This window comes from Mustela putorius, unplaced genomic scaffold (assembly GCF_011764305.1).
Source record: "Mustela putorius furo isolate JIRA1106 unplaced genomic scaffold, ASM1176430v1.1 tig00000785_pilon_pilon_pilon, whole genome shotgun sequence".
NCBI classification, from domain to species: domain Eukaryota; kingdom Metazoa; phylum Chordata; class Mammalia; order Carnivora; family Mustelidae; genus Mustela; species Mustela putorius.
Genome location: NW_025421480.1, coordinates 402404 through 428050, shown reverse-complemented (window position 1 = coordinate 428050; position 25647 = coordinate 402404). Strand labels below are relative to the sequence as shown.

Sequence of the window (25647 nt, the reverse complement as noted above, 5' to 3'; positions counted from 1 at the left end):
CGAGCTATAAATCATAGCTCCTTTAGGGAACTGACATAGTTAAGTACAGCTGCAGGGGATGTGGAAAATCTGAAGCTGCAGAGGGAAAGCAGGGCTGGATCACAAAAGGTTTTATATGTCCTTCCAAGGAGATAGGAATTCACTCCATCAGCGATGGGGAGTCACTGAAAGTTTATACATGACATAGATTATATTGCAGAAAAACTGACATCAATGTGGAGAACGGATTTCACTATCTAGCTCTTCCCCAGAAATAGACCCATACTCTTGCCTTCCCTACCTTATCTTCCTGGGTTTCTGACTAGCCCAGCTCCACACCTCTTTTCCCATCAGTATTCTCAAACAAAGCTAATTATCAGGATCAGTTTGAGACCTTATAAAAAAATACAGATTATATCTGAGCCCACTTCACAGAAATAGATTCTCATGGGGACAGGACCTGTCAATCTCTATCTTATAGAAGCTTCCCACATGATTCCGAGGCAGATGGACTATGGACAGAACTGGGGGACTAACATAGACTGTCACTTGCACAACACACAGGCATCGATGAAGACACGGCAGTGTTTGGCTTGTTGAATCAGAATTAGACTGAGGATGGCTGGAGTAGGTCTCACTCAAAATGTCTTCGTTCTACACAATCTACACCTCCACTCCCATGACTAGGAAAATCAGTCCCTTACTTAAATCTCCAGAATTTTCTCCTGCTGTTTGTGTAACACATCCAAACCTTAGCATGACCCATGAAACAGCATGATCTGGCTCCAGTAACCTTTCCTTTTCAGCCACTCTTCTGTTTACCTTGTACTTACTCAGAATAAAGAGGGGATGTTAATGCAATGTGCCCGCCCAACTTCAGCTTTCTTAATTAAGAATGGATACAGATCACAGCTTTGTAGTAAAGCTTGAAATCGGGTAACGTGATGCCCCCAGTTTTATTTTTGTTTTTCAACATCTCCTTAGCGATTCGGGGTCTCTTCTGATTCCATACAAATTTTTGGATTATTTGCTCCAGCTCTTTGAAGAATACCGATGGAATTTTGATCGGAATGGCATTAAAAGTATAGATTGCTCTAAGCAGTATAGACATTTTAACAATGTTTATTCTTCTGATCCAAGAGCATGGAATGGTCTTCCACCTTTTTGTGTCTTCCTCAATTTCTTTCATGAGTGTTCTGTAGTTCCTCGAGTACAGATCCTTTACCTCTTATGGTTCTTGGTGCTATAGTAAATAGAATCCATTCTCTAATTTCCCTTTCTGTATTTTCATTGTTAGTGTATAAGAAAGCCACTGATTTCTGTATATTGACTTTGTATCCTGCCACGTTACTGAATTGCTGTAGGAGTTCTAGTAGTTTGGGGGTGGAGTCTTTTGGGTTTTCCATATAAAAATCATGTCATCTGCGAAGAGAGAGTGTTGGACTTCAAAGCTGTGATCACCAAGAGAGCATGCTACTGGCATAAAAACAGACACATAGACCAGTGGAACAGAGTAGAGAGCCCAGATATGGACCCTCAACTCTATGATCAAATAATCTTCGACAAAACAGGAAAAAATATACAGTGGAAAAAAGACAGTCTCTTCAATAAATGGTGCTGGTAAAACTGGACAGCTATATGTAGAAGAATGAAACTCGACCATTCTCATACACCGTACACAAAGATAAAATCAAAATGGATAAAAGACCTCAACTTGAGACAGGAATCCATCAGAATCCTAGAGGAGAACATAGGCAGTAATCTCTTCGATATCAGCCACAGCAACTTCTTTCAAGATATGTCTCCAAAGGCAAAGGAAACAAAAGCCAAAATAAACTTCTGGGACTTCATCAAAATCAAAAGCTTCTGCACAGCAAAGGAAACAGTCAAGAAAACAAAGAGGCAACTCATGGAATGGGAGAAAATATTTGCAAATGACAGTACAGGCAAAAGGTTGATATCCAGGATCTATAAAGAACTCCTCAAACTCAACACACACAAAACAGATAATTATATCAAAAAATGGGCAGAAGATATGAACAGACACTTCTCCAATAAAGACATACAAATGGCTATCAGACACATGAAAAAATGTTCATCATCACTAGCCATCAAGGAGATTCAAATTAAAGCCACATTGAGATACCACCTTACCCCACTTAGAATGGCCATAATTAGCAAGACAGGAAACAACATGTGTTGGAGGGGATGTGGAGAAAGGGGAACCCTCTTCCACTGTTGGTGGGAATGCAAGTTGGTGCAGCCTCTTTGGAGAACAGTGTGGAGATTCCCCAAGAAATTATAAATAGAACTTCCCTATGACCCTGCCATTGCACTCCTGGGTATTTACCCCAAAGACACAGATGTAGTGAAAAGAAGGGCCATCTGTACCCCAATGTTTATAGCAGCAGTGGCCACGATCGCCAAACTGTGGAAAGAACCAAGATGCCCTTCAACGGACGAATGGATAAGGAAGATATGGTCCATATACACTATGGAGTATTATGCCTCCATCAGAAAGGATGAATACCCAACTTTTGTAGCAACATGGACAGGACTGGAGGAGATTATGCTGAATGAAATAAGTCAAGCAGAGAGAGTCAGTTATCATATGGTTTCACTTACTTGTGGAGCATAACAAATAGCATGGAGGACATGGGGAGTTAGGAGAAGGGAGTTGGGGGAAATTGGAAGGGGAGGTGAATCATGAGAGACTATGGACTCTGAAAAACAATCTAAGGGGTTTTAAGTGGTGGAGGGTGGGAGGTTGGGGAAATCAGGTGGTAGGTGTTAGAGAGGGCAGGGATTGCATGGAGCACTGGGTGTGGTACAAAAACAATAAATACTGTTACGCTGAAAATAAATAAAAAATAATTTTTTTTTAAAAAAGAATGGATACGGGGGGCACCTGGGTGGCTTGGTGGGTTGAGCCGCTGCCTTCGGCTTGGGTCATGATCCCAGGGTCCTGGGTTCGAGCCACGCATTGGGCTCTCTGCTCAGCACGGAGCCTGCTTCCTCCTTCCTCTCTCTATGCCTGCCTCTCCACCTACTTGTGATCTCTGTCAAATAAATACATAAAATCTTTAAAAAATAATAAAATTAAATTATATAAAAAAAAAGAATGGATACGGAGTTGGGAAATTGTATAAAGCAGTAAATATCTGAAACCGGTCCAAGGAGAATTGCAAAGTGACTTGACTTAGGAACACAAAGGGACTGTTGGTCAATCTCCAAAACTCATCTGAGTTAAAGAACCTATTTCTAAGACAACCATGTTATTTCTTCCAGCTCAAGAACCTGGGAGCAGAGAAAAATTGATAATTTGTCAACTAGCATTTGAATATTGGCAAAACAGAAAGTTAAGAGATAAGAGAATTAAGGGTGCTAGTATAAAAGAAAATTTCTAGAATAAGCCTTAAAAAATGATTTGGCTAATTTTCTCCAAGGCACAGAGGATTAAATCATGAATGCCCATGTTTTGCCATATTCATTTGTTTAGCAATGGCTTGCCATTTGATTTAGTTCTGGCTTGTTCTCTAATGGTTCCAACTCTCATTCTGTTACCCTAGAGCATGGTGAGTAACACAACATGTAGAAGGTGCCAGAGGCAAAGTAAATGACTTAATTTTCCAGGACATAAATAAAACTACTACGGTAATCCTATAACAAGGTAGTAAATGTTTCATAACGATTGTTTTCCTCCTAAGTTAGAGCTTTGACTTACAAGTATTTTTTTATGGTTATAGCGCATCCATGGAGTAGACCTTTTTTACTTAAACTGATATTTTGCATCTCAAACAAAACTCAACATATATCAAGATACAAATACATGTCAATATCAAATAGGTATATTTTCAACATGAAGATATTGGAGTGCCTTAAATCAGTTATATTTAAACATTCTGCTAATAAAAAGTAAATTACAAGTTGGAATGCCTGGGTGGCTCAGTTGGTTAAGCAAGTGCCTTCAGCTCAGGTCATGATCCTGGAGTCCCAGGATTGAGTCTTACATGGGGCTCCATGCTCAGGGGGAAACTGACTCTCCCTCTGACCCTCCCCCCCCCACCATGCTTTTTCTCTCATTCTCTCTCTTTCAAATAAATAAATGAATCTTTTAAAAAAACATTAAATTGCATCTTTTGTTTGAATGATTTTAGATTTTTTTTGAGGTGGGGAGGGGCAGAGGGAGAGGGGGAGAGAAGATCCTGCACCTGGCACAGAGCCCCATGCAGGACATACCCTGAAATCATGACCTGAGCCGAAATCAAGAGTTAGATGCTTAAAGAACTGAGCCACTTAGGCACCCCTAGATTATTTTTAACTAAACCCATGCCTTAAATTAATCCAGTTAGCTTAGTTTTCGTGGTTTATCATTTCCCTTCTCTTTCCAATGTACATTCTTAGCAATGAACGAAACAGGATTGGCAGCAATAAAGCAAGCAGTGCTGGAGGCCAATGGCTAAAATTAGATTATCGAAGATATTTACTTATACATTCACAGCTGAAATTTCAACGAACAACATTTTCTCCTGAAAGGAGACACTTCCTCATCACTGAAATGGAGACCTCTGTTATCAAATTACATCCATATTACATCATTGGGTGGTAAAATAGAACCAAAATAGAAAGTGAAGCCACATATACTTTCTCTGGGAAGAGAAAGGCTAAAGAAAAATGAAGCAGTGGATTTGTTTTCATAGACTATTTTGACTGGTGCTGTCTTAATTAGATAGAGATTTTTTGTCTAAGAGAAGTAGCAGTCCTAAAGAGGAATGAAATAGACTGTAACTAGCATGAGGGCAGAGAAAGGGGGTCTAGACTTGAACCCACCCTCCCGGGATACTCCATAATGCAAATCTTCACAGACCAAGACAGTTTAGAATTTAATATTGATCCCTTTTCTGTTTTTGTGTTCACTTGTATAGTTTGGGTGTATACAAGTAGTTCTTAAAACAATTTTCCTGATGTTTTACTCTATACATCGTCCAGAAAATCCACTGGGTGTGTGCATGTCCTTATAAAATCAGTGGAAAATTTTACATACTACATCATTTCCAGACATGCATTGCATCTCTTCTCTCCATCACCCCATGAACTAGGAGGAGAGGGCCTCTGCCCCAAAGCGCTCTGTGCAGCCCACCCCTGCATTCCACTGCCAGTCAGGAATGTCCATCGCTGTGCAACGCGAACATCCACACCGGGACGCACTGCTCTGGAAAACCTTCCTGCTTCTCCTGGCCCAGCACCACCAGCCCACTCTTCCTAATGAGGCTCCAGAGGATGTCCATGTCCCGAGTCACACTGCTGTCAGAGAGATCGAAGAGACAGCCCTGTCGAGCCACGTTGTCCTTCAGTATGACGACACCATTTTCTTTCAGGCCAGCTCGGCACCGGGAAAGAAACGCAAGAAGGTCTTTATCAGTCAGGTGCCCTACAGGTGAGGCCAAGTAGATGGGGGAACAGGATGAAGTGACGGGTGTGAGAGAGGAGAGTAGGAAGGTAGGAAAGACCACGAGGCTAAGAATAAGGAGACCATTTGTTCATTCATTCACGAATTACTTAAGAGCCTGAACTGGTCTAGTTGCAGGAGACTTAAGAATTTAGGGAAGAGGACAGGTATCCTCTCTGAGGAGGCTCTGTGTCCCATCTATAAAATAGGAATTCAACTAGCTAGTCTGTCTATCTCACAAGCACAAAATAAACTACTGCCTAGCCCCTGAGTCCGTGCCATTGTCCCCAGACAACCCAATTTTGTCACCACTCCTGTGTCTCCTAGACACACTCACACTCACTTAGACCAAAATCGAATTCATTGCTACCTTATTTCCTGAGAATTTAAATCTAAGAAAGTCTAGTTTTGCCAATAAATGGGGATAAACTTTTTTGACCTCACTTTTTAAAGTTTTTTAAGTGTTTGGTTTTCTTCTTAGAGTTAGGTTGGTATAAAGGCATTCCATCCCTGAATATGGGAACTTTCAGGCTTGCAGCAGAGCATCTTAGGGGAGAGATTGGGAGGACCAGAGCTCTGGGGGTTTCTAAGATGCCTAAGTCTAGTTAACTGCTCTAAGCATGACTACAACTCTATCTCCCTTTAGGTCTTTGCTTCCCCTCCACACATCCTCAAATTAGTCCCAGGTGTTGTCTTCTCTATCTGGGAAGGGGAAAAAGGCAGATGTTGGGCCATGCAGCACTAACCAGAGACCCACTGAATCCAGATGACGTCGTATCTGCCCAATGGAGGCGTGAATTCCTGCAGGCTGTGGCAGTGGTAACTGTCTACCTTGTCCCCATTGACCTGCAGATAGTTCTGGGCTTCGAGGAGGAACGATTCCATCATGTCCACCAGCTCCACACTGTTGAAAACCGGCAACAAGACATGCTTGCTGACCCTTCCTATCCCAGAGCCGCAATCCAAGGCACAGTCTGTCCCAGCTCGCCCGGGGCCCTGCAGAAAGGTACCTTATGGAATACTTCAAATACAAACACTGACCCTGAGTCTAGGACACTCCAATGACCTCTTTAAACTAACTTTATTTTGGTCAGTTTCACGTAATAAAATGCATTCTTTTAAATACACCATTCAATGAGTTTGAACAAAGTATACGAGCATGTACCCACTACCACGATTGAGTTCTAGAATACCCAGTTCCCTTTTTCAAAAAAATACCCAACCTTGCTAGCTTTCACTTTCTGTATTTTATCCAAATATATATCTTCAAAAGAATTTCAAAGTCAGAAAGTAGTATCTTAGGTCAAAAAACTTGGTAATTTTCTCAAGGAAACAAACCACTGAAAGCCCTTTAAAAGTAGAATTGTATTAACTGCAAATCTGGGTCAAGCCCACAGCTAAATGGACCTGCAGGGTGGCTTATGGCTATATAAAGAAATAGGAAGGGAGGGAGGGGGAGGGAAGGAGGGAGGAAAAAGAGAGGAGAGGAGAAGTGAGAGAAGAGAAGAAGAGAAAGGAAATGAGAGAAAAGTAAAAGGAAGGAAAGGAAAGGAAAGAGCAAAGCAGTGAGAAAGCCTTTTAGGCCAGAATTTTACTTCAAACCTAGCCCCGGTGGCACACAGCCCTATCACATGGATAGAAGGTGTTTGCAGCAAAGTCTTGTCGTCTCTTTTCATGCTAGAAATTGTTTTCTGCCTTTATAAGAGAAATTACCTGATTTACTGGGCACAAATTCCCTCTAAAATTGTTTTTATAATGACTGTACACTAAATTAACTGGAGATGACGGATAGATAGGCGGTGCAGGGGGAAGCCAGCCAATGGAAACTTTCTCTAACTTGCTCCTACAAAGTAACACATACCTATACATACACATACACAGATACATATTTGTCATATGTACATACATATATACACACACACACATATACATGAGTATATGTGTATTATATACATGAGTGTATACTATTCAGTGTCTATGCATTATCTTGTCTAGATTACTTGTCATGAGGGATGACTGCTAAATATGTTTTGTGTTAAAAATTACAACAATAAGATACTTATGTTGCCAATCAAAATCTTGAGAAAGACTGCTCTTGTTTTCACAGCAACTAAAGATTTTTAAAAAAACATCTGTCTAAGGATCAAGAGGTGATGTTTGAGCAGAAGGCAACAGCAGAAATGCTCCTTTCTAGTGTACCCAGGAGGCCTTCTTCACATCAATAAAGTCACAATGAAGAACAAAAAGTGAAGCAGTTGTGGCTTCTTTTCAAATTGAATCATAATTACCATGATTTATCAAGTGCTCATACACAGAAGCTCTTTCCATCTGTAATAACTATAATAATCAAAACAATTCCATAAAATCATGATTATTCCCACGTTTGAAGCTGAGGAAATTTAGATTTCTAATACCACACAGTAATGGCAAAATTAGGACTTGAACACGGAACTGCTTGAATCCAAACCCAGTTCTGCCTTAGCGTTGTCACCTCAAGTACCAGCCCTGATTCCCTCTGTAGTATCTGTCTAATGCTGTGTTGAACAAAATCATAAGGCTTCAATGAGACTCAATGAAGGAAAGAGTTCTGTGATTGTCTAGTAATGTCTGCCTTGTGCATGGAAAGGGGAAGTGTCAGTACATGTTCCATGGGTTTGCCATTCCGACTTACACTATGTCACCTCCCTCCTTCGGGTATTATAACGTAAACTAGTTCAGAAAAATAAAAAAGGTTTAGGCTAAAGATTTGTACTGTTAACACCATAATGAAAACATCTTTTAAGTAAATCTGTTACATAAACAGGATGGGGAAAGTATAGGGAAATTCATTTAAGCTACTGAAAATGATGTTAGTAGAAATGTATATGCTCAATTAGAGATTATAACTACAAATTTTTCCTACCGTTACTTGGCTTTCAATCTCTATGGATCATGTTGCTCAGGTTATCGTAGCAAGTAGTCTTAGGATTAAACCACAGAATGAAAAAGAGGGCTCAGAGACCTGTGCCAGAGGAATTGAGATGATCAAAGCTTTCCTCCTTTATCTCAATGGACCACATAAACACAAAGCCGCTCTGGCTAAGGGGAGGTAGGGCCTCACCCACTCACCCTCCCTATTATTCTCCCAATAAGACCTTGAAGGATCTTAGCAAAACCCTAGAGTTTTTAAAGCATTCATGTCTAATTTCCCTACCTTTTCAGACAAAGAAACCGAGGTTCAGAGAGGTGAAAGGTTTGAAATAGAATTCCCTTGAAAATTCTCACCCTTGGAGTTGTATTTTTCTCCAACTGAGATGTGTGATATTTGACTATAGTTACTTTTGAAACAACAGTTATTTACAAATACATTCAGGTCCCTTCACCCTAATTCTGTGTACCCCCGCTCCTACCCTAGTGCTTGGTTCTCGTTGTCTACTCTACATGTACTGGCACTGCCTCCCTGATCCTGGCACCAAATTTCACTCTTTCTTTCACACACAACTCCTCTAGGAAGGAGTATTTAAAAACAGATCTCAGGGAGATCTCCTGCCTCTTGGACACTATGGCTGCCCCTATTGAAAGCTCATGTCTTTCCATGAATATGACTAGACCTACACACAATGTATGATTTCAAAACAAGACGTTTTGTTATTTTCCTTTTTTTAATTGAAAAATGCTTTTATTATATAATGACCTTGAATAAATATTACATCTAATATTATGCTTATTTTTTATTATGTTGAGTGAGCCACTCTATAGTACATCATTAGTTTTTGATGTAGTGTTCAGTGATTCGTTAGTTGTGTATCATCACAGCACGTTTTGTTATTTTCATTGTCACTTACGACGCTGTCTTCCTATGTATGGATTCATATAAAATAGCAAAATGCTGTTGCGAATTTCATTTTAGTTTTGATTCTGCCTATATATTTTTCTTCGAAGAACATCATTTTAAGTTCATCCAGTGGAGTTTAAAACTAAAAGGAAAGTGTTAAATGCCACCATATAAAAACCATGAAATAGAACAAGTGAGACCCAGAGTTTTTTAGTCATCTCATCTCTGCAAGATGCCAAAAGATAAAGAACCAACGAATACTGGTTACTTTGGATAAACTGCTGCTTTCCCCCTAGAAGACTAAATAAAACCGAGGAAAGTTATCAGCCATGCCAGTGACATGTTTCAAACATATTTGAAACAAGTTTAAACACCTTTCCCACTGTCCTGGGTCACTAAGTGGTGAAAGGCAGGCAAAACTTTATATTAAACACTCTGCCTTTTCCCAGTTGACATGAGATAAATCATGTCAGATACTCGTATTCCCTAGCGCCTTGCATCTTGACCTGGATACTAATTTAGCAGATTATTAAGGTCAAAGCACCAAAATATCATTTCTTTAAAAAGACTGTTTGCCATTAGTTAGAGGTCACTGTTTCACAACGAGCCTTGTCTACTGAGAAGGACTCCTTATATTTGTTTGAAAAGAGCAAGCTGTTTTTTTTCCAACATAAATATGCAAGCATAAGGCTGTTTCCTTTCCTAGGGCCATGGGCATGTGGATGGGCTTTGTCTGACCAGCATCCCTGTGGTCAGCTTGGCATTCCACTCGGAGTGACAAGACAGCTGGATTATTAACTAAGCTTCTCAGGCGCACTGGGATCAAAGTCGGCCTCGCCACCAGGCAAGCAGGAGAGATTGCTTTCAGCCAGGCTGGAGGAGAACTGAGGTCCATGGTACGTGTGTGCATACACACACACACACACACACACACACAGCAAGGACTTTTCTGCTTCATGAGACAAATGGAAAAAGTATGTTGTGGTTAAGAGTAAAGAGTTTGGGGTCAGAAGGCCTGGTTGGGCTTCAGCCCCGGCTCTGTCTCTTACCGGCTCCATCGCCTTGACAACTTATTTCACACGTCCAAACCTCAGTTTCCACAACTGGAGAGACAAGGATAATGACAGTACTTACCTCCTAGAATTCTTATGGAACATAATCAAGACGATAACTCTAAAGTGCTTAGCTGAGCAACTGTCTCAGAAAACCACTCCCAGAAATCAGTCAGCAACACTGATGAGAAATACTCCAGGTTGCCCTGACATCTACAGAGCCACAGCCGTCACCTCCAGCCGACCCGGCCCTCATGGCAGTGGCTGATGCTCACACAGGGGCCCCGGTGGCTGCTCGGTCCTGATCCAACTCTCTCTGCTCAGGCACGTGGGGCTCCAAGGAGGATGGATGTGAGGTGGACCTCACTTCAACACTCGGGATATTGTGCTTCTAAGGAGCTTGGCAACCTAACCCAAATACTTATTTATAATGTTTATTTATAATAAATTTATTATAAATTATTACTTATAATGTTTACTTATAATGTTCTTTTAAATTTAAACTTAATTAATTAACATATAATGTATTCTTGGTTTCAGAGGTACAGGCCTGTGATTCATCAGTCTCATGTAACACCCAGTGCTTTTATAAGAATAAAATGGGCTCCAAATTTCCCACAGATGACTTCAAAATGATCGGGATGAAACTTGTTTGCCAGTTAGGACTTTATGGCTTCAGCAGGACCAATAGCAGCTTTATTGTGTCTGCAGCTCCTTAGTTTATTCAAACAACTGGATGAAGTTCCTTAAACTGTAATGAATATATTTTATGAAAGCCTAGTAGTAGTAGTAGTAGTAGTAGTAGTAGAAATAAACTAGATTTATTGAATGATAATTATGTGCAACAAAGCAAGCACTTGATACATATTATCTCATTTAATATTCACATTATCCTATGAGGAAGGTTCTAGGGTTATGCCCTAGTCACAGGTGAAAAAACTGAGACTTAGAGCACTTAAGAAACAATTCCAAGGTTGCTTATACACTAAATAGAAGAACCTAATGACTCTGAAGCCCAAGTTTTTGGCCACCACACTATACAGTCTGTCCCTATGGGGTGGGGGAGTAAGGAAAGAGTTTCACCCAAGACCAGAGCTACAGAGAGATCACATTCTTTCCAGGCAAAGTCTGCACTATGTATTAAATAATATAAGGAGATTCTACTGTTCTTATCATTTTAAAACCAAGCATAAGCATGCATTTCTTTACAACATTGAATTTGTATTACAGGAAATCAATAAATGGCCCCAAGATCCCAAATGGCCTTCTCATCAATCATTTTGGTGTCAACTATTTCATCTGTGAGAGTCCGAAAAGAGATGTCTTCCTAATCCCCAAATTATAACATTAGCACTGCTGGTTCACCTTCCCCTGAAGCACGAGAGATTAGCTGGTACTAGGATGATGAAATGCCAAGTGGGATGAACCAGTGGTTTGATGCAACCCATCCCCTCTCAATATCTTAATGCAGACTTTCAGGCTAAACTCTTGGCTGAGCTATATGGCTTCAATATGACTTAAATGACAACACAGAAGCATGTGAGTGCAATGTTTGCAAAGACTTTGCTTCCTTATCAAACAGCAGTTGGATAACTCACCCCAACAAAATTCCTAAGAAATTCCCGAGAAGCCTGGATATCTGGGTTGGACAGTTCAATGAAATTTCCCATCATACCCTCTTCTGTAGCAGGTACTTCTTGGTAGAAAAGTTTAGCTCTGGCATAGAACTGCATCTCACCATTGATGATTTGACTTGTTAAAGCATACAATTTCACTGCAAATGAAATATTATTAATATTTATATGACAGAACAAGTTCATTCTTAATATACATTGAATTGTCTCTTAGAAAGAAGCCTGGGAATTTGTGCCGTGGAGGAAAGGCATCATAGTAAGAAGACCTAAGTTTGAGTTCTGGTTCAGAGGCTTAATATGCTACCTTAGCAAAACTTCTTAACCTCTCTGATCTTCAGGTATCTCATGCATAGTGGCATTTTTGTGACTTACTAACTCTATAGTTTAATGGAACTTTAGTTTATTACTGTATTTTCTAGAAGTTTAACAGCATTTAACATAATAGAATGAAGACGGTCACAAGTTCCATAGTGAGTTTTATCTTTGAGCTCCAAATGTTTTATGAGAACTTAATCATTAATCTTTACTTCTAATCACAAGGTACATTCAGGGTAGCTATTTTTTTCACCACTTTTTAAAGCAACTCATACTGAACTATTTCTTTGTACCAACATTACAGAAGATGTGCTTGAGCTCTTTCTTCTGAAAATAAAGTAATAAAAAAGGGTAAAAAGATTGGTTGAGCAACTATTCTGTACCAGGTAGTATATTAGGCACATTCGCATATACTGTGCCACTTCATTATTTAAGAAACCATACAAGGTATTATTTTAAGACATTTATTTTTAGAAAAAATACGTACTCCCATTTCTGAAGAGTAAATCCGGATGTACGTGGTTTTTTTTTGTAGACAAAAGTGCACCTCTTTAGATATAAAATATTCTCATTAGGGGACATTCAGGAGGAAATTATAGAGAGTGAAGGAAAGGAAGGAAATTCTGATTCAAGTCTGTAGGCTGAATACATGCATTTATCTTGCCTTTCCCCAGATTCCTCCCAATTTTTTGAATAAACTCAACACATAACAGTGAAGAAAATGAGAGGAGTGCCATGGTGGATTCCTGATTTCAACAAATGTTTGAAAGACAAAAAGCAGATGGAACAAAGCTAAAAAATTGTTCAGTCTTGTATAGATACAAAAGGAAATAAGAGTTAGTCAAAAATCTCTCTGCAAGCCAACCAGTGAGAGGACAAACACACCCTCCCAAAAGCAACTAGCAGCACAGCTATAACCCTGGGTGAAGGAGTGTCTTCTTTAAAAAATTTTTTAATTAATTGCCCAAGGAAACCTAAAGCAGTTAGTGTTGGGATCCTGAAATATGACTCATTTTAGCATATAGATGAACCCAAGCATCTCATCTGCTCACACAGATCAGAGTCTGGTGAGATCTACCTATACATGGGGGCACCTGGGTGGCTCAGTGGGTTAGGGCCTCTGCCTTCGGCTCGGATCGTATTCCAGGGTCCTGGGATCGAGCCCCACATCGGGCTCTCTGCTCAGCGGGGAACGTGCTTCCCTTCCTCTCTCTCTGCCTGCCTTTCTGCCTACTTGTGATCTCTCTCTCTCTCTCTGTCAAATAAATAGATATATAGATAGATAGATAGATAGATAGATAGATAAGATCTGCCTATACATGTATAGCTCTTGTCATCCTTTCTTTTCAGGGGAGACATATTTAACAGAGGAAACCTTCTCCATTACCTAGAATCATTGAACCTGGCCTTATCCCTAACTATGGATAAAAAATGATTTCCAGGGACGCCTGGGTGGCTCAGTTGGTTGGACGACTGCCTTCGGCTCAGGTCATGATCCCGGAGTCCCGGGATCGAGTCCCGCATCGGGCTCCCAGCTCCATGGGGAGTCTGCTTCGCTCTCTGACGTTCTCCTTGCTCATGCTCTCTCTCACTGTCTCTCTCTCTCAAATAAATAAATAAAATCTTTAAAAAAAAAAAAATGATTTCCAAACACGTGAGGGTAAAACAACAGTCTGAAAGAAAAAGACAGAGATAAGCCATTAGAAATGACCCAAAAGAAAATAGAAATAATTCAGGAAGTAGATGAGAATTTAAACCAAAACTAAACAGAAAAAAATATAATCTTGGTGAGATATGAGAACTGGTGCATCCATAAACCAAAAATAAGATGCCAAGAAAGTAATAATTCAAAGAATAACAAAGAATTCTTAGAAATTAAAGTTTTGATTACCAAAAACTTTGGAATAGAGCATTGAATAAATTTGTCAGAACATAAATAAAAAGACAGACATGAAAAACTGAGGTAAATAGATTAGAGCTATAAAGACTTAATTCAGGAGACCCAAACATCAAGCCAATTAGAATTCTCAATAACTTCGAAATGGAAGGAAGAAAATTATTAAAGAAATAATAGAGGAAAATTTCCCAGAGCTGAGAGTGATTGTAGGGTCCAACAAATACTGAGCAACATGTATTTAATTTACACAAATCCTTAGGAAATTTCAAAACACAAAGAGTAATAATCCTAGAAATAGAAGATCCTAAAGTTGTTTAGAAGGGAAAAGGTGGTTGACATTCAAGGAGGGTTGCCAGATTCAGCAAATAAAAATATGAGACAAGCAATTAGTTTTGAATTTTATATAAACAATAAAAATTTCTTAGTATATGTATACTTGAAATATTGTATACTGCACAGGGCATACTTACACAAAAAATTATTCATTGAAAATTCAAATATATCTGGAGTTTTATATTTTATCTGGCAACTATATTCAAAGGAGTAGAATCAGGCTTACAACATAGGTCTCATCAGAGCACTGGGAATTATATGCAGCTAAATGAATCATTGAACACTCATCAAAAACTAATCATGTACTAAACAGTGGCTAGCTGAACATAAAAAGAAAGAAAGAAAGCAGAAAGAGAGAGAGAGAGAAAGAAGAGCTGAGACCAGAAAATAGGGTCACCTGGCTGGCTCAGTCAGTAGAGCATGTGACTCTTGATCTGGGGCTTGTGAGCTTGAGCAGCATATTAGGTGTAGAGATTCCTTAAAAATAAAATCTTTAGGCGCCTGGGTGGCTCAGTTGGTTGGACGACTGCCTTCGGCTCGGGTCATGATCCTGGAGTCCCAGGATCGAGTCCCATATCGGGCTCCCGGCTCCATGGGGAGTCTGCTTCTCCCTCTGACTTTCTCCTCGCTCATGTTCTCTCTCACTGCCTCTCTCTTAAATAAATAAATAAATAAATAAATAAATAAAATCTTTAAAAATAAAATAAAATCTTTAAGAAAAAAATAAATACTAGAAAGTAAAGAAGGAATGCCATCAATATTCTGAGAGAATTATTTTGAACCTAAAACTTAATACCCATTCAAATGTGGAAGAATATTTACCTACCACGGATCCATTCTTCAGAATTTCTTGAAGCTATATTCCAGCCCAATCAAGGTGAAAATTAAGACAAAGTATGTGTCAAAAGACAATGAAATTAACCCAGCAATCCAATGAAAAGAAATCCCAAAATGATAGATACTTATCAAATCTGGAAAGAAATCAGTCTTTATTACAACAGAAAATATAGACTACAGAAACATAAGTTCATCCAGAAGTAGAATGAATTGGATTCTGGGCAATAGAGAAAAAAAGAATCAAAGAAACATTAGTTATATTCTAAAGAAGACATATTTTTGTATCTCAACCATCTCAAATAAAAGATAAGTGAAAACTCCAAACAAAATATATAACAGTACAAAAAGGTTATGATATAAAGCAAATAAAAAAACATAATTTTCAGTAAAAAGAGTATATGAGAATCTATTTAACCTTAACTGGAATCATTTTTATTCAAGTAGCACCGAGGTTGTGAAATTGGACTAAGGCACTGCTTGGTTCTTGATTGAATAACAATTACATAGTCCCAAATTTTGATTCTAAAAGTTGAAAATCCAACAAACACCACTTATAATGTTTCATTATAATATATTCCATCTATGGAGTTACACTGGTATTTTCCAACTCAAAGATGTTGGAGCCAATTTTTGGACCTTTGAATGGTCATGAGTTTGCTGAAAGGGATAGAAGAATTGGTTCCAATGCACACTTTCTAGAGACTAACAATATTATATGCTGTAGTTCCATATATATTAACTGTTACAGATTTGTTAAAATACAAATCTTTTAAAAGAATTAAATATGTAGATGCTTTTTGCCATTTTATACACATATTAACAATAAATATGTGGCTCAATAAATTCTACAGGGATGACAAAAATCAAGCTTAGCCATCCCAATACCATGAGGGCTCCAAATTCTTCTGTGTATCTCTCAGAAAACCAGTCTAGGAAATCACAGCTCATAGATTCTTCCCCAAGTTGCATGCTGCCTGGGACCACAAGCAAGCTAGAGCCCAGTACTCTCATTGATCCAGCCATACTCATCATCACCTGCTTAAGTCAACTAGTTGGTGAAGTCTATTAAAACCGTTAATCTAGAAATGGGAATGGTCCATTATGCCAGCAACATTTAGACCCCAAGTGAATGCCAAGCCCAGCAGGGGTCAGACTCAATAGGTAGGTTTTTACGGTTATGGGCTTCAGTTCTCATTTTCACCTAATTGACAGGAGCATTTCACTAAAACGATATATGAGGTGTCATGGCCAGCCCCAGATTCCGCTCTCTTGGTAGCTCCCGCAACAGTGCAATTTGCCTCAGATAAGGTAATCAATCATCAGTTTGTGCCTTTTTAGTAAAGGAATACACTAGCAGCTCATTCTTGTAGGACTGCAATGTCTCTGTGAAATTTGGAGTAGCCTAAGACAGAGTTCTTGATATAGTTCTATTCGTTCTTGATATAATATGGTACTTATTTCCTGACCTACATTATGGGCTGAACTCCCAAGACCCTTGCAATGGTTCACTTGTTACAAAAAGGAAAGTAGAATACACGTTAATTTTTCCTGAAGAAGAATTCAGATCTTGCGAACTCCCTAAGGAAAATTTTGTTAATAGCTAAGTGCTTATATCTACTGAGTATCTTCTTGTCTTCTCTTTCCTTCTTCTTCCTTTTTGTTTTTCTAAACGGTTGGTTATAGTTTTTTTTTAGACTTTGTTCCAGATGTTAAAACTGTTTGTCAACTAAAAATTGATCTGGGAGAATAGGTAGTTTAAGTTGAGAAAATTTAGTTTGAAATGATTTGAGATAGGATAATGGATCATGTTAACCTTTTGTTTATAAACGGGGGAAAAAATCCCAATAGGAGATGGTTTTATGAATGGTAAGACCTTCCATAAAAGAGATTTACAGATGAGAACTTCCCAGTTTAGCCATTAAAGAATTAATGGTAAAAATGGAAAGAAGAAAAGAGGGAAGGCAGGCAGGAAGGCAGGTGGGCAGGCGGGGAGGGAGGAAGTATCTAGGTACCATGGAATATTATTCAACCACAAAAAAAGAAGGAAATCCTGTCATTTATGACAACATAGATGGACCCTGAGGGCATTATGCTAAGTGACAGAAGTTAAACCGGAAAGACAAACAAGGTCTGGTGTCTTGGAATACTAGAATACTTGTGATTATCAAGTCTTGCAATTGCCCTGAGGGGCCCTCTAGGTTTGATTTAGTCCTTGGATGCTTTAAGTATCTGGTGGTTTCAATCTCTAAAATAATGCGCTACCTACCCTAAAAGTTTCCAAGTGCTTCTTCTTTTTCAGCTGAGGGCTAGTTCAGCGGTTCCTAATTCTTTCCAGGCTTGATCACAAATGAGGTGACCAAAGGGAGGGCAGGAGGGACAACACACTTTCCCCGCTTCGGCAAGGACCTGCCACCCCATGCCATATTCTTTACCCACTTGGCTGAACATCTTCCCGACTCTCTTTCTTGAGTGTTCTACCTAACCTACTATCAAACTTTAGAAGTCTACATGTCTGGCTAAGATAGAGGGGGGAGACTCCTCATGGTGAGATGTGCACTGGAACCATCAGACCTGATTCAGCAGTCGCCATGTGTCCTGTGCACCTCGTAGCCTGTGGCAGTCTCTAGCACTCTGTTTCCACTTTCCGCAAAAACACTCTGTGTGGATCTCTCTCTGAATTCTTCAGGCTAAGGCTGTCTCTCACTTGTGCTTGCAACCTCAGCACTTACCATTATGCTTAACACATAGCAGGCCTCTTTTGAATATCCACTGACTAAATGAATATGGTTCACTTTCTGTTCTTGGAATAGCATGCAGGTTCAACAAAGGAGAGAGTGGCTAGGGGGAAAAGCTGACATAAATGACACAAGTTACACTTTTCGTGTAGTTTCTATCTATCCTCCTAATTAGTCAAATCCACATAATGAAACGTAGTAACTGCCACTGACCAAACACGGACGTATGCACTACCTATGCTTAGCATTCACACCTAACAGAACAGGTAAGATAGATGCTGTCACTTACGAAAGAGCGCAAGACAGCAAGAGCTAAATTACCCAAGACTGAGTAGCTACTGAGAACACAACCAGAATTTAAACCCAGGTCGAGGGGCACCTGGGGAACTCAGTCGTTGGGTGTCTGCCTTTAGCTCAAGTCATGGTCCCAGGGCCCTGGGATCGAGCCCCACATCAGGCTCCCTGCTCGGCGGGAAGCCTGCTTCTCCCTGTCCCAGCCCCTGCTTGTGTTCCCTCTCTCGCTGTCTCTCTGTCAAATAAATAAATATTTTTTATTTTTTTTTATTTTTTTTTACTTTTTATTTATTTTTTTTTTTTAAGATTTTATTTATTTATCAGAGAGAGAATGGGGGAGAGAGCGAGCACAGGCAGACAGAATGGCAGGCAGAGGCAGAGGGAGAAGCAGGCTCCCTGCTGAGCAAGGAGCCCGATGTGGGACTCGATCCCAGGACGCCGGGATCATGACCTGAGCCGAAGGCAGCTGCTTAACCAACTGAGCCACCCAGGCGTCCTAATAAATATTTTTTAAAAATACATAAACCCAGGTCTATTTAAATCCAAAACCCGTATCTCATCCCTCTCATGCCATGTGTGCATCTAAAGTCTGCTAAATAAAACAAGGCATCTGGCTCTCCATTTCTTTTTTTTTTTTTTAAGATTTTATTTATTTATTTGACAGAGAGAGACCACAAGTAGGCAGAGAGGCCAGCAGAGAGAGCGGGGGAAGCAGGTTCCCCGCTGAGCAGAGAGCCCGATGTGGGGCTTGATCCCAAGACCCTGGGACCATGACCTGAGCCGAAAGCAGAGGCCTTAACCCACTGAGCCACCCAGGCACCCCTGGTTCTCCATTTCTTTCAAGCAAATAATCTTGCAGCGTCTGCATTGCAAAGGTAACAGCAAACGTTTGAAAACCTATCACTGTTCAGTGAGTTGTGCAGCCGTGCCTCCACAGGGGTAAAATCAATTTGAAAAATGCCAATAGTTATATGCTGAGTTTTGTTTGGCAGTCCCACGTGTCTTATGGGAAGTGTTTTTATTTGTTAACTCTGGCCTTTACCTGTGGTGCCAAACAGGTGACCATTGTTGCAATTTCCTCCTTAGAGACCAATTCCTGTCGAAAGAGGTAAGGGAAGGGGGAGGTACTAAAAATTGGTGGGTACCTCTTAGGCACCCGGCCTTATAGTAAGCACTTTCATATTAACTCTTCATATTATCTATTTTAATCCTCATTATGATAACATGAAACTGGGGATGGAGTCCTCATTTTGCCCATGAGTGATGAGAGACTCAGAAAGATTTAGTAATTTAATATCACTTGGAGATGACGTGTCATAGCCATGTCCTACCTCATCCGTATTCTGCTAAACTGTGGAACTCCAGTTCCAAACGTGAAGTTAGACGAAGCCTTTAACAATGCGCAGGAGAAATAGACTCTTTCTCCATGTGTGATCAACAAATGGTCACTGACTTCTATGTACTCGGAAGTACACTGTGGGGAGCGCTAGAAGGATCCTTGAGGGGGCTAACCTGTAGAAACATCTCTGCTGGGCCTTAATAAGCCCCGTGAGCACTGCTTCACCAACTGGAGATGTATACAGTTGTTATTTCCTATTTGGTCGCCAACAACCACCTTCAGACAAATCACTCACCCCAAGACACCAAGTGCACTTGTGCTGGTATAACTAGGTTACATGAACCTACTCACTGGCCTGCCTCTCTTGTTGATTATCTCGGTACAAACCTAATGTTCCTGTCAACAAATAAACACAGTAAAACTTCCATCGCTGCCTACAGAACTCAAGTTGCCATTTTCAATGGGAGGCAACATGATTCTGAACCTCAAAAAAAGGCCGACTCTGGAGTCAGACGGCCCGGGTTCTAACCCTGCTTCCTCACCCACAGCCATGTGACCTTGGGTAGGTCCCTTAACTCCACCACCGCACATGGGCCCCGCAGACATAAGGCACGAAAAGAACAGTACCACCTAACAGGCACGCCGGCAGGAGTCACTGACTTAGGAACGTGCAAAGCACTGAGAGCAGCGGCCGGCTTACTCCCGTTTCCTCCTGCACGGTGTTGTGTTTGACACCACAGCCAAGCCGTTACAGGGGATTTGCGTCACGCATGCTCTTGCTTCTCCACAAATTTCTGAATCTGGCCAAGGATATTCCAGCAAATGCCCCCATGACTGAATGTCCCTGCACAATGCGCTTGTGGGACCGGCCACCTAACGCAGGCAGCTGGAAGGAGGAAGGCAGGAGAGAAGGAATCAGAGTCTGGTTAGCTACCGTCCTTCCCACAGTTACCCCAAACAACAAACTCTCTTGGCAGGCCCTACAGTAGCCTTTCCCTAACCTTTTAAAAGAAGGGCTTTACTTTCATTTCTACGAAGTTTTGAAACCACCAAAGGAGGGGAAGCCAATTCCAAGACACGTGAGCGGAGCTGAGGAGAGAGCGCATCTACTGGCTAAGTTTTCTTTTCAAACTAAAAAGCTCATTGTCCCCTGCTGCCTGACTGCTGCCTGAAAAGTCCCAAACAAGTGTGCTGAGCTTATCGTCTTTGGTAATGCCTGTGCTAGGGAAGACCATCTGGTAACATTAGAAGAGGCCTGGCTCCAAGGAAGAAAAGGAAAACTAATCCTTACTGAGTATTAGCTATTTACTATGTGCAATTGCTTTTAATGCTTCCAACTGCCCTGAGGAAATTGATACTCAAAGACTTTAGCAACTTCCAGAGGTGACTTTCTCTATTAGGAGCAGTGTCAGAATTTGAACTCGAGACTTTAGTGACCTGAAATTAATTATTACTAGGAGGCCACATGATCTGCTGTGAACAGATATGGAGTTCTTTCTATGTGCCAGGAACCACGGTAAATGTAAAATTCTGTAGATATAGAAGAGGACAAGATGAATGAGTCATGGGAACTAGAGTCCCATCAGAGAACTAACATAGGTAGGTACATGCGTCCCATAAATAGACGTTATAATCACCTAGGGGAGAAAACCAAGGGTTAAGTAAGATAATCACAGGTCTGGGGAAGACTTGTGATTGGATGAAAGTCATACTAGCAGGCGAGACACACGTGCTAGTTCCTTTCTGCCCCTTGAAATTAGCTTAGAGTCTCCTGGAGGTGCTTTCACATCTGTCGTGAGAAGAAAACACTGCAAAAAAAAAAAAAAGCCAAGTATTCATAGGGCTGACAGCTTGCCTTTCTTGTAACCTTAATTTAAACCTTTTAAGAATTAATAAAAAATTATTTGTTGATTTGCCTTCATTACCAGTTTAATAAAATTCTGAAGAACAGATACTGCGTCTAATTGTTTGAATCTTCTCCAGGACACTGAAGAGCTCTTTGCACAATGACAGAGTTCCATTAAAGTCTCTGACACTAAATTGAACTCATCAGAAAGCAGAAGTGTCTGGTGTTTCTATCTCTAGAAACCAGTGTTTCCCCCTGGCAGAAGCACTTACCAGAGACCACACATGCGTACAGTATGTTGTGTTGCTCAACATCCCTGTAGTTAGACAGGGCCACGCAACTGGTTCCGGGCAATGGTCTCTAAGTAGATGTAATGTATGTCCTTCTGGGACAAAATATTTATGAGCTATTAGGGAAAACTTCAGCTCCTAGCTTCTCTTAACATCGTGACTAGCAGTGTTCCCAGCAGTGGAGCCTCTGTCATCCTAGATCCCTGAGAGCCTACGTGGAACACAGCCTCCACCCCCATAATGCTTGTTGAAACGATACAGAAAACGTAAACTTTTATGTTTGGCCATTGAGATTTTAGGGTTAGTTTGCTACTGCAGGATAGCGTAGTGCATACAGACTAAAATAGCTCCCAACTGCTAAAATCAAAGAGACACCGTGGATGGGGCCACCTCGGTTACTCTCAAGGGAAACGAATGCCTGGGCTGAATCACCCCAGTCAGAGAAAATAAGCAGTACCTGTTCTTGGAAAACTGACTAAGTGAGACGGATTTGTCTTTGGCTTAGAAATGCACTAAGGTTTTCAAAGAGTGATAATGGGAACTGATGGGAGATATCAAAGTGCCTCAGGAGCCATTCGTGAGGCTAAGAGGACAAAGCAGGGCACACATCCAGTCCCCAACCCTAAAGCAGAAAATTTGCGCTTTTTCCTATTTCGCACTGGGCTTTTATAGCAGATGCTGTCAAAACTTTGTTCTTATTAATATTTTTGGTAAAGACTGAAAATCACTCATAAACCATCAGCACACTCACAGAGGAGAAAAATCGGTATAATCAGAATGACTCTACTAATTAAAAAAGGGATTGAGACCAAACGTAAATCATACTCTCCTTTTCCCGAATTAATTTTCAACTGATTTTCAGAAGATACTGTTTTATTCTTCCTTCTTAACTCATCTTCAGCTACTTTCAGAGGGGTAAATCTCTCTCGTAATTATCTTTAACATTTGGCAGCCGTCTGCCCCTTGGTGAGTATCTTAGTAATTGTAAGTGATAACTCTTCCCAGTCTACGGCAGCTCAGCCACTAAGATGTTACTGAGATGTGGCACACACAGGCTTTCAAAAGTGTCTCTGGAAAAGCAGCGCTCTGCCGGTGTGTGGAACAACCAGGACAGCCTCACCTTCCAAAGGAACTGCTCTAGTTTTTCCATTTGGATACAAATGAGACGCATGACTCATCCTTAAAGAATTACTCATGGGCCCCGTGACCTACAGGAAAGAGCCCTTGTCTTAGTTTCTTGCTTTGCTATCTGAATGAGATCTGTGTCGGTTAGATTTCATCATCTCTGAATTTTCTATTCCCCATTTGAAAAAATAAGATGGGGGGCAAGGTTGCAAAGGTGGGAGGAGAAATGTGATCATATTATCCTATCCGTCCCACGGTGTAGCTGTGAGGACCAAAGAGAATCATAAATAAGGAAATTCTTAGGAGGCATTGCGTAAGATGAAAGCATTTGTAGGTCTAGAATTAAAGATCCCTTCATAAATGGATTTATAAAAAGAAAAGTTGGTAGGCTGCTAACAACTAGTTTCTTGAACGCAGTACAAAGAATTACGTAGCTCCTACCATGTCTGGAAACCCTGGCCACATCAAGTGCACAAAGGGGCTTTCAGACAGCGTTAAGAAAACAGACTGGGGCGGATACATACTGGTCCTGCTTTCGTTGGGAGAAAATATAAATCAAAGGGGGGACACTTCACTCTTTAATCACAAGTTATTTCCTTTTCGGTGCAGTTAAGGGTTCCTTGAAATAACCCCATTCACAGAGGCTAAGAAAAGTAGTGGAGCAAACCTGATAAGCTTTTTATTGCCCTATTGTCTAATTCCCTGAAAACGGGAGGAAGTAGGGAAAAGGGAGACAGACCACTGCCCCAGGTTTTTTGTTAATATTCAAAGACCAGACTAAAACCTGCTCCTTTTTGGTTCTCTATTCCTGTGACTCAGGAAAGCCAGAAAGGATCATGCAGAGTGTGGGCTCATGTACACACACACACACACACACACACACACACAGAACAAGGACACCTCGATCTATTACCGTTTAGTCTTTCTTTTTATCTCTTAGCTGACATATTACCATGTTAATACTCTCATCTTTGAGTTACCTAATTTGCCCCCCTCTCAATTGTGGCAAATATTTTAAAAGTTCTTCAAAACTCAGGAAATGGATTTCTGTAAGCCTGGTAGTTGGGCAAACCGACACCCAGGGAAGAAAATCACAGTTCTTGACAGGGCAAGGGTATCGCAAAATAGAGACCCAACTTTCCAGGCAGCACCTGATCTTTGCACGTTGCAAGAAAGAATGCCATGAAAACATTTAAGCCCCCTGACATCTGTTGCAGGTTCTTTTTACATAAAAAGTGTCCTTGTTCTAACTTCTCTTGCTGAGGTCTCAGGACCTCACAAAGTTCCCCTTTCTTGTCCCTTATCTAGTAGCTCTGACTCACTTACCCAGGGGAATTTTTTCCAGCAGGTAGAGATAGCTCTGAAAGAAGTCATTGCGAATGGCTTTGTGAAGGATAAAGGACATGCTATGTCGACAGAGTTCATTGTCGGTCTTCTGCCAGCGGGATCTAAAGGCAAAATGGGCTCCCAGGTGGGCCATGGAGAGGGGGCTGATAATTATTCCTACAGAGAAAGGGAACTTGCCCGGCTGTTTCTTTGAATTAGCCTTCTCTTCCGACACGAACTTGAGACTGTCATTTTAAACCAGCCCCTGTCCATCTATATCAGGAGAGGCTGTCATGGGGGCGTGGGGGAGGGGCAGCAGGCTCAGAAGGTCAAGCTCCTGGCACATCCCCCGTCTAATGACTTGGGCGACACCGCTTCAAGCCAGCAGGTGCTAAGTAAAGATGAAAACAGGCTGAGTGAGATCCTGCTTCATCCAGGAAAAAGCAACCTTCCCTCTTTACTTGCCACTTCAAACCGGGAGGAGCACAACCCGCTAACACCCTGACTATTTGCTTTAATTTGATTCCTAAATTGGAACAGTCTAATTTCCATTTCAAAGCATAGGAAATATTTTGCAGGAGATTCTGTTTCCTGATTTCCATCACTCGTCTTGGAACACAGAATCCTCAAGTTACAAGGACCCTTCAAAGTCATCCTAGCCAACCAGGCTCCTCCCATCAGGGCAATCTCGCCCAAATCTTTTCATAGAGGTGGATATGCATTTCCTATTTTAGGATTTTTCAAGGGACACAATTACATGAAAACCTGTTTTGATATTAAATACCCATCTCTGCCAGCAAACCAAACACTCCATCTAGCTTGCTCTAAACAGCGCCTCATCATGTACACCTGTTTCTTCTTCTCTCTGTATCATGGAGATGATTTTCCTCATAAGTACTCAGTTGGTTTCTACTTCTGACCGTCCCTCTGGGTCCATTCTCCACTCTTCCCACACACTGTGTACCTCAGAGGCTGACCTGTATGGACAACGCCAGAGGATTCTTTGCCTTCTCAGTTCTAGTTGGGTTCGGCCAATAGGTAGTGACAGCAAGAGACTGGAGGAGACCGAGCTGATATATTTATTCCACAGGCACTTTCCCTGTGGAGATGCCACAGGCTGACTGCTTCCTTTGGTGGAAAGTCACAGCTCCAATCTGGCATCTTCTCATACAGACATCTTGTCCTACTTCTGCTAACTGCTCCCTCCTTTACAGCTTCAACCCTTGGGGCAGTGACGTGTCAGGCTGTCACAAGCCCTGGAGTAATGCACTATTCCTTGCAGTTTTGCTGTACTTATCTACACCTTTGTAAATAGTCCCTTTATTAAACCCACTCAAACTCTCAAAGTTCAAATGCCATCTGTTTCCTATAGGAAACATGAC

The 25647-nt window shown here is 40.9% G+C and overlaps 1 protein-coding gene and 1 long non-coding RNA gene across 2 annotated transcripts in view; both read right to left on the bottom strand.

Annotated features, from left to right (window-relative positions):
- Positions 1-25647, bottom strand: part of LOC101678379 — a 97317-nt gene that overhangs the window by 46953 nt on the left and 24717 nt on the right. The gene's annotated exons all lie outside the window — the stretch shown is intronic.
- Positions 5139-24492, bottom strand: NTMT2 (N-terminal Xaa-Pro-Lys N-methyltransferase 2). Its single transcript, XM_004756682.2, has 4 exons — positions 24266-24492; positions 11893-12068; positions 6175-6424; positions 5139-5410 (listed from the first exon to the last, which is right to left on the bottom strand). The coding sequence occupies exons 1-4, from the start codon at positions 24417-24419 to the stop codon at positions 5139-5141; spliced, it is 852 nt and encodes a 283-aa protein (XP_004756739.1). The 5' UTR covers positions 24420-24492.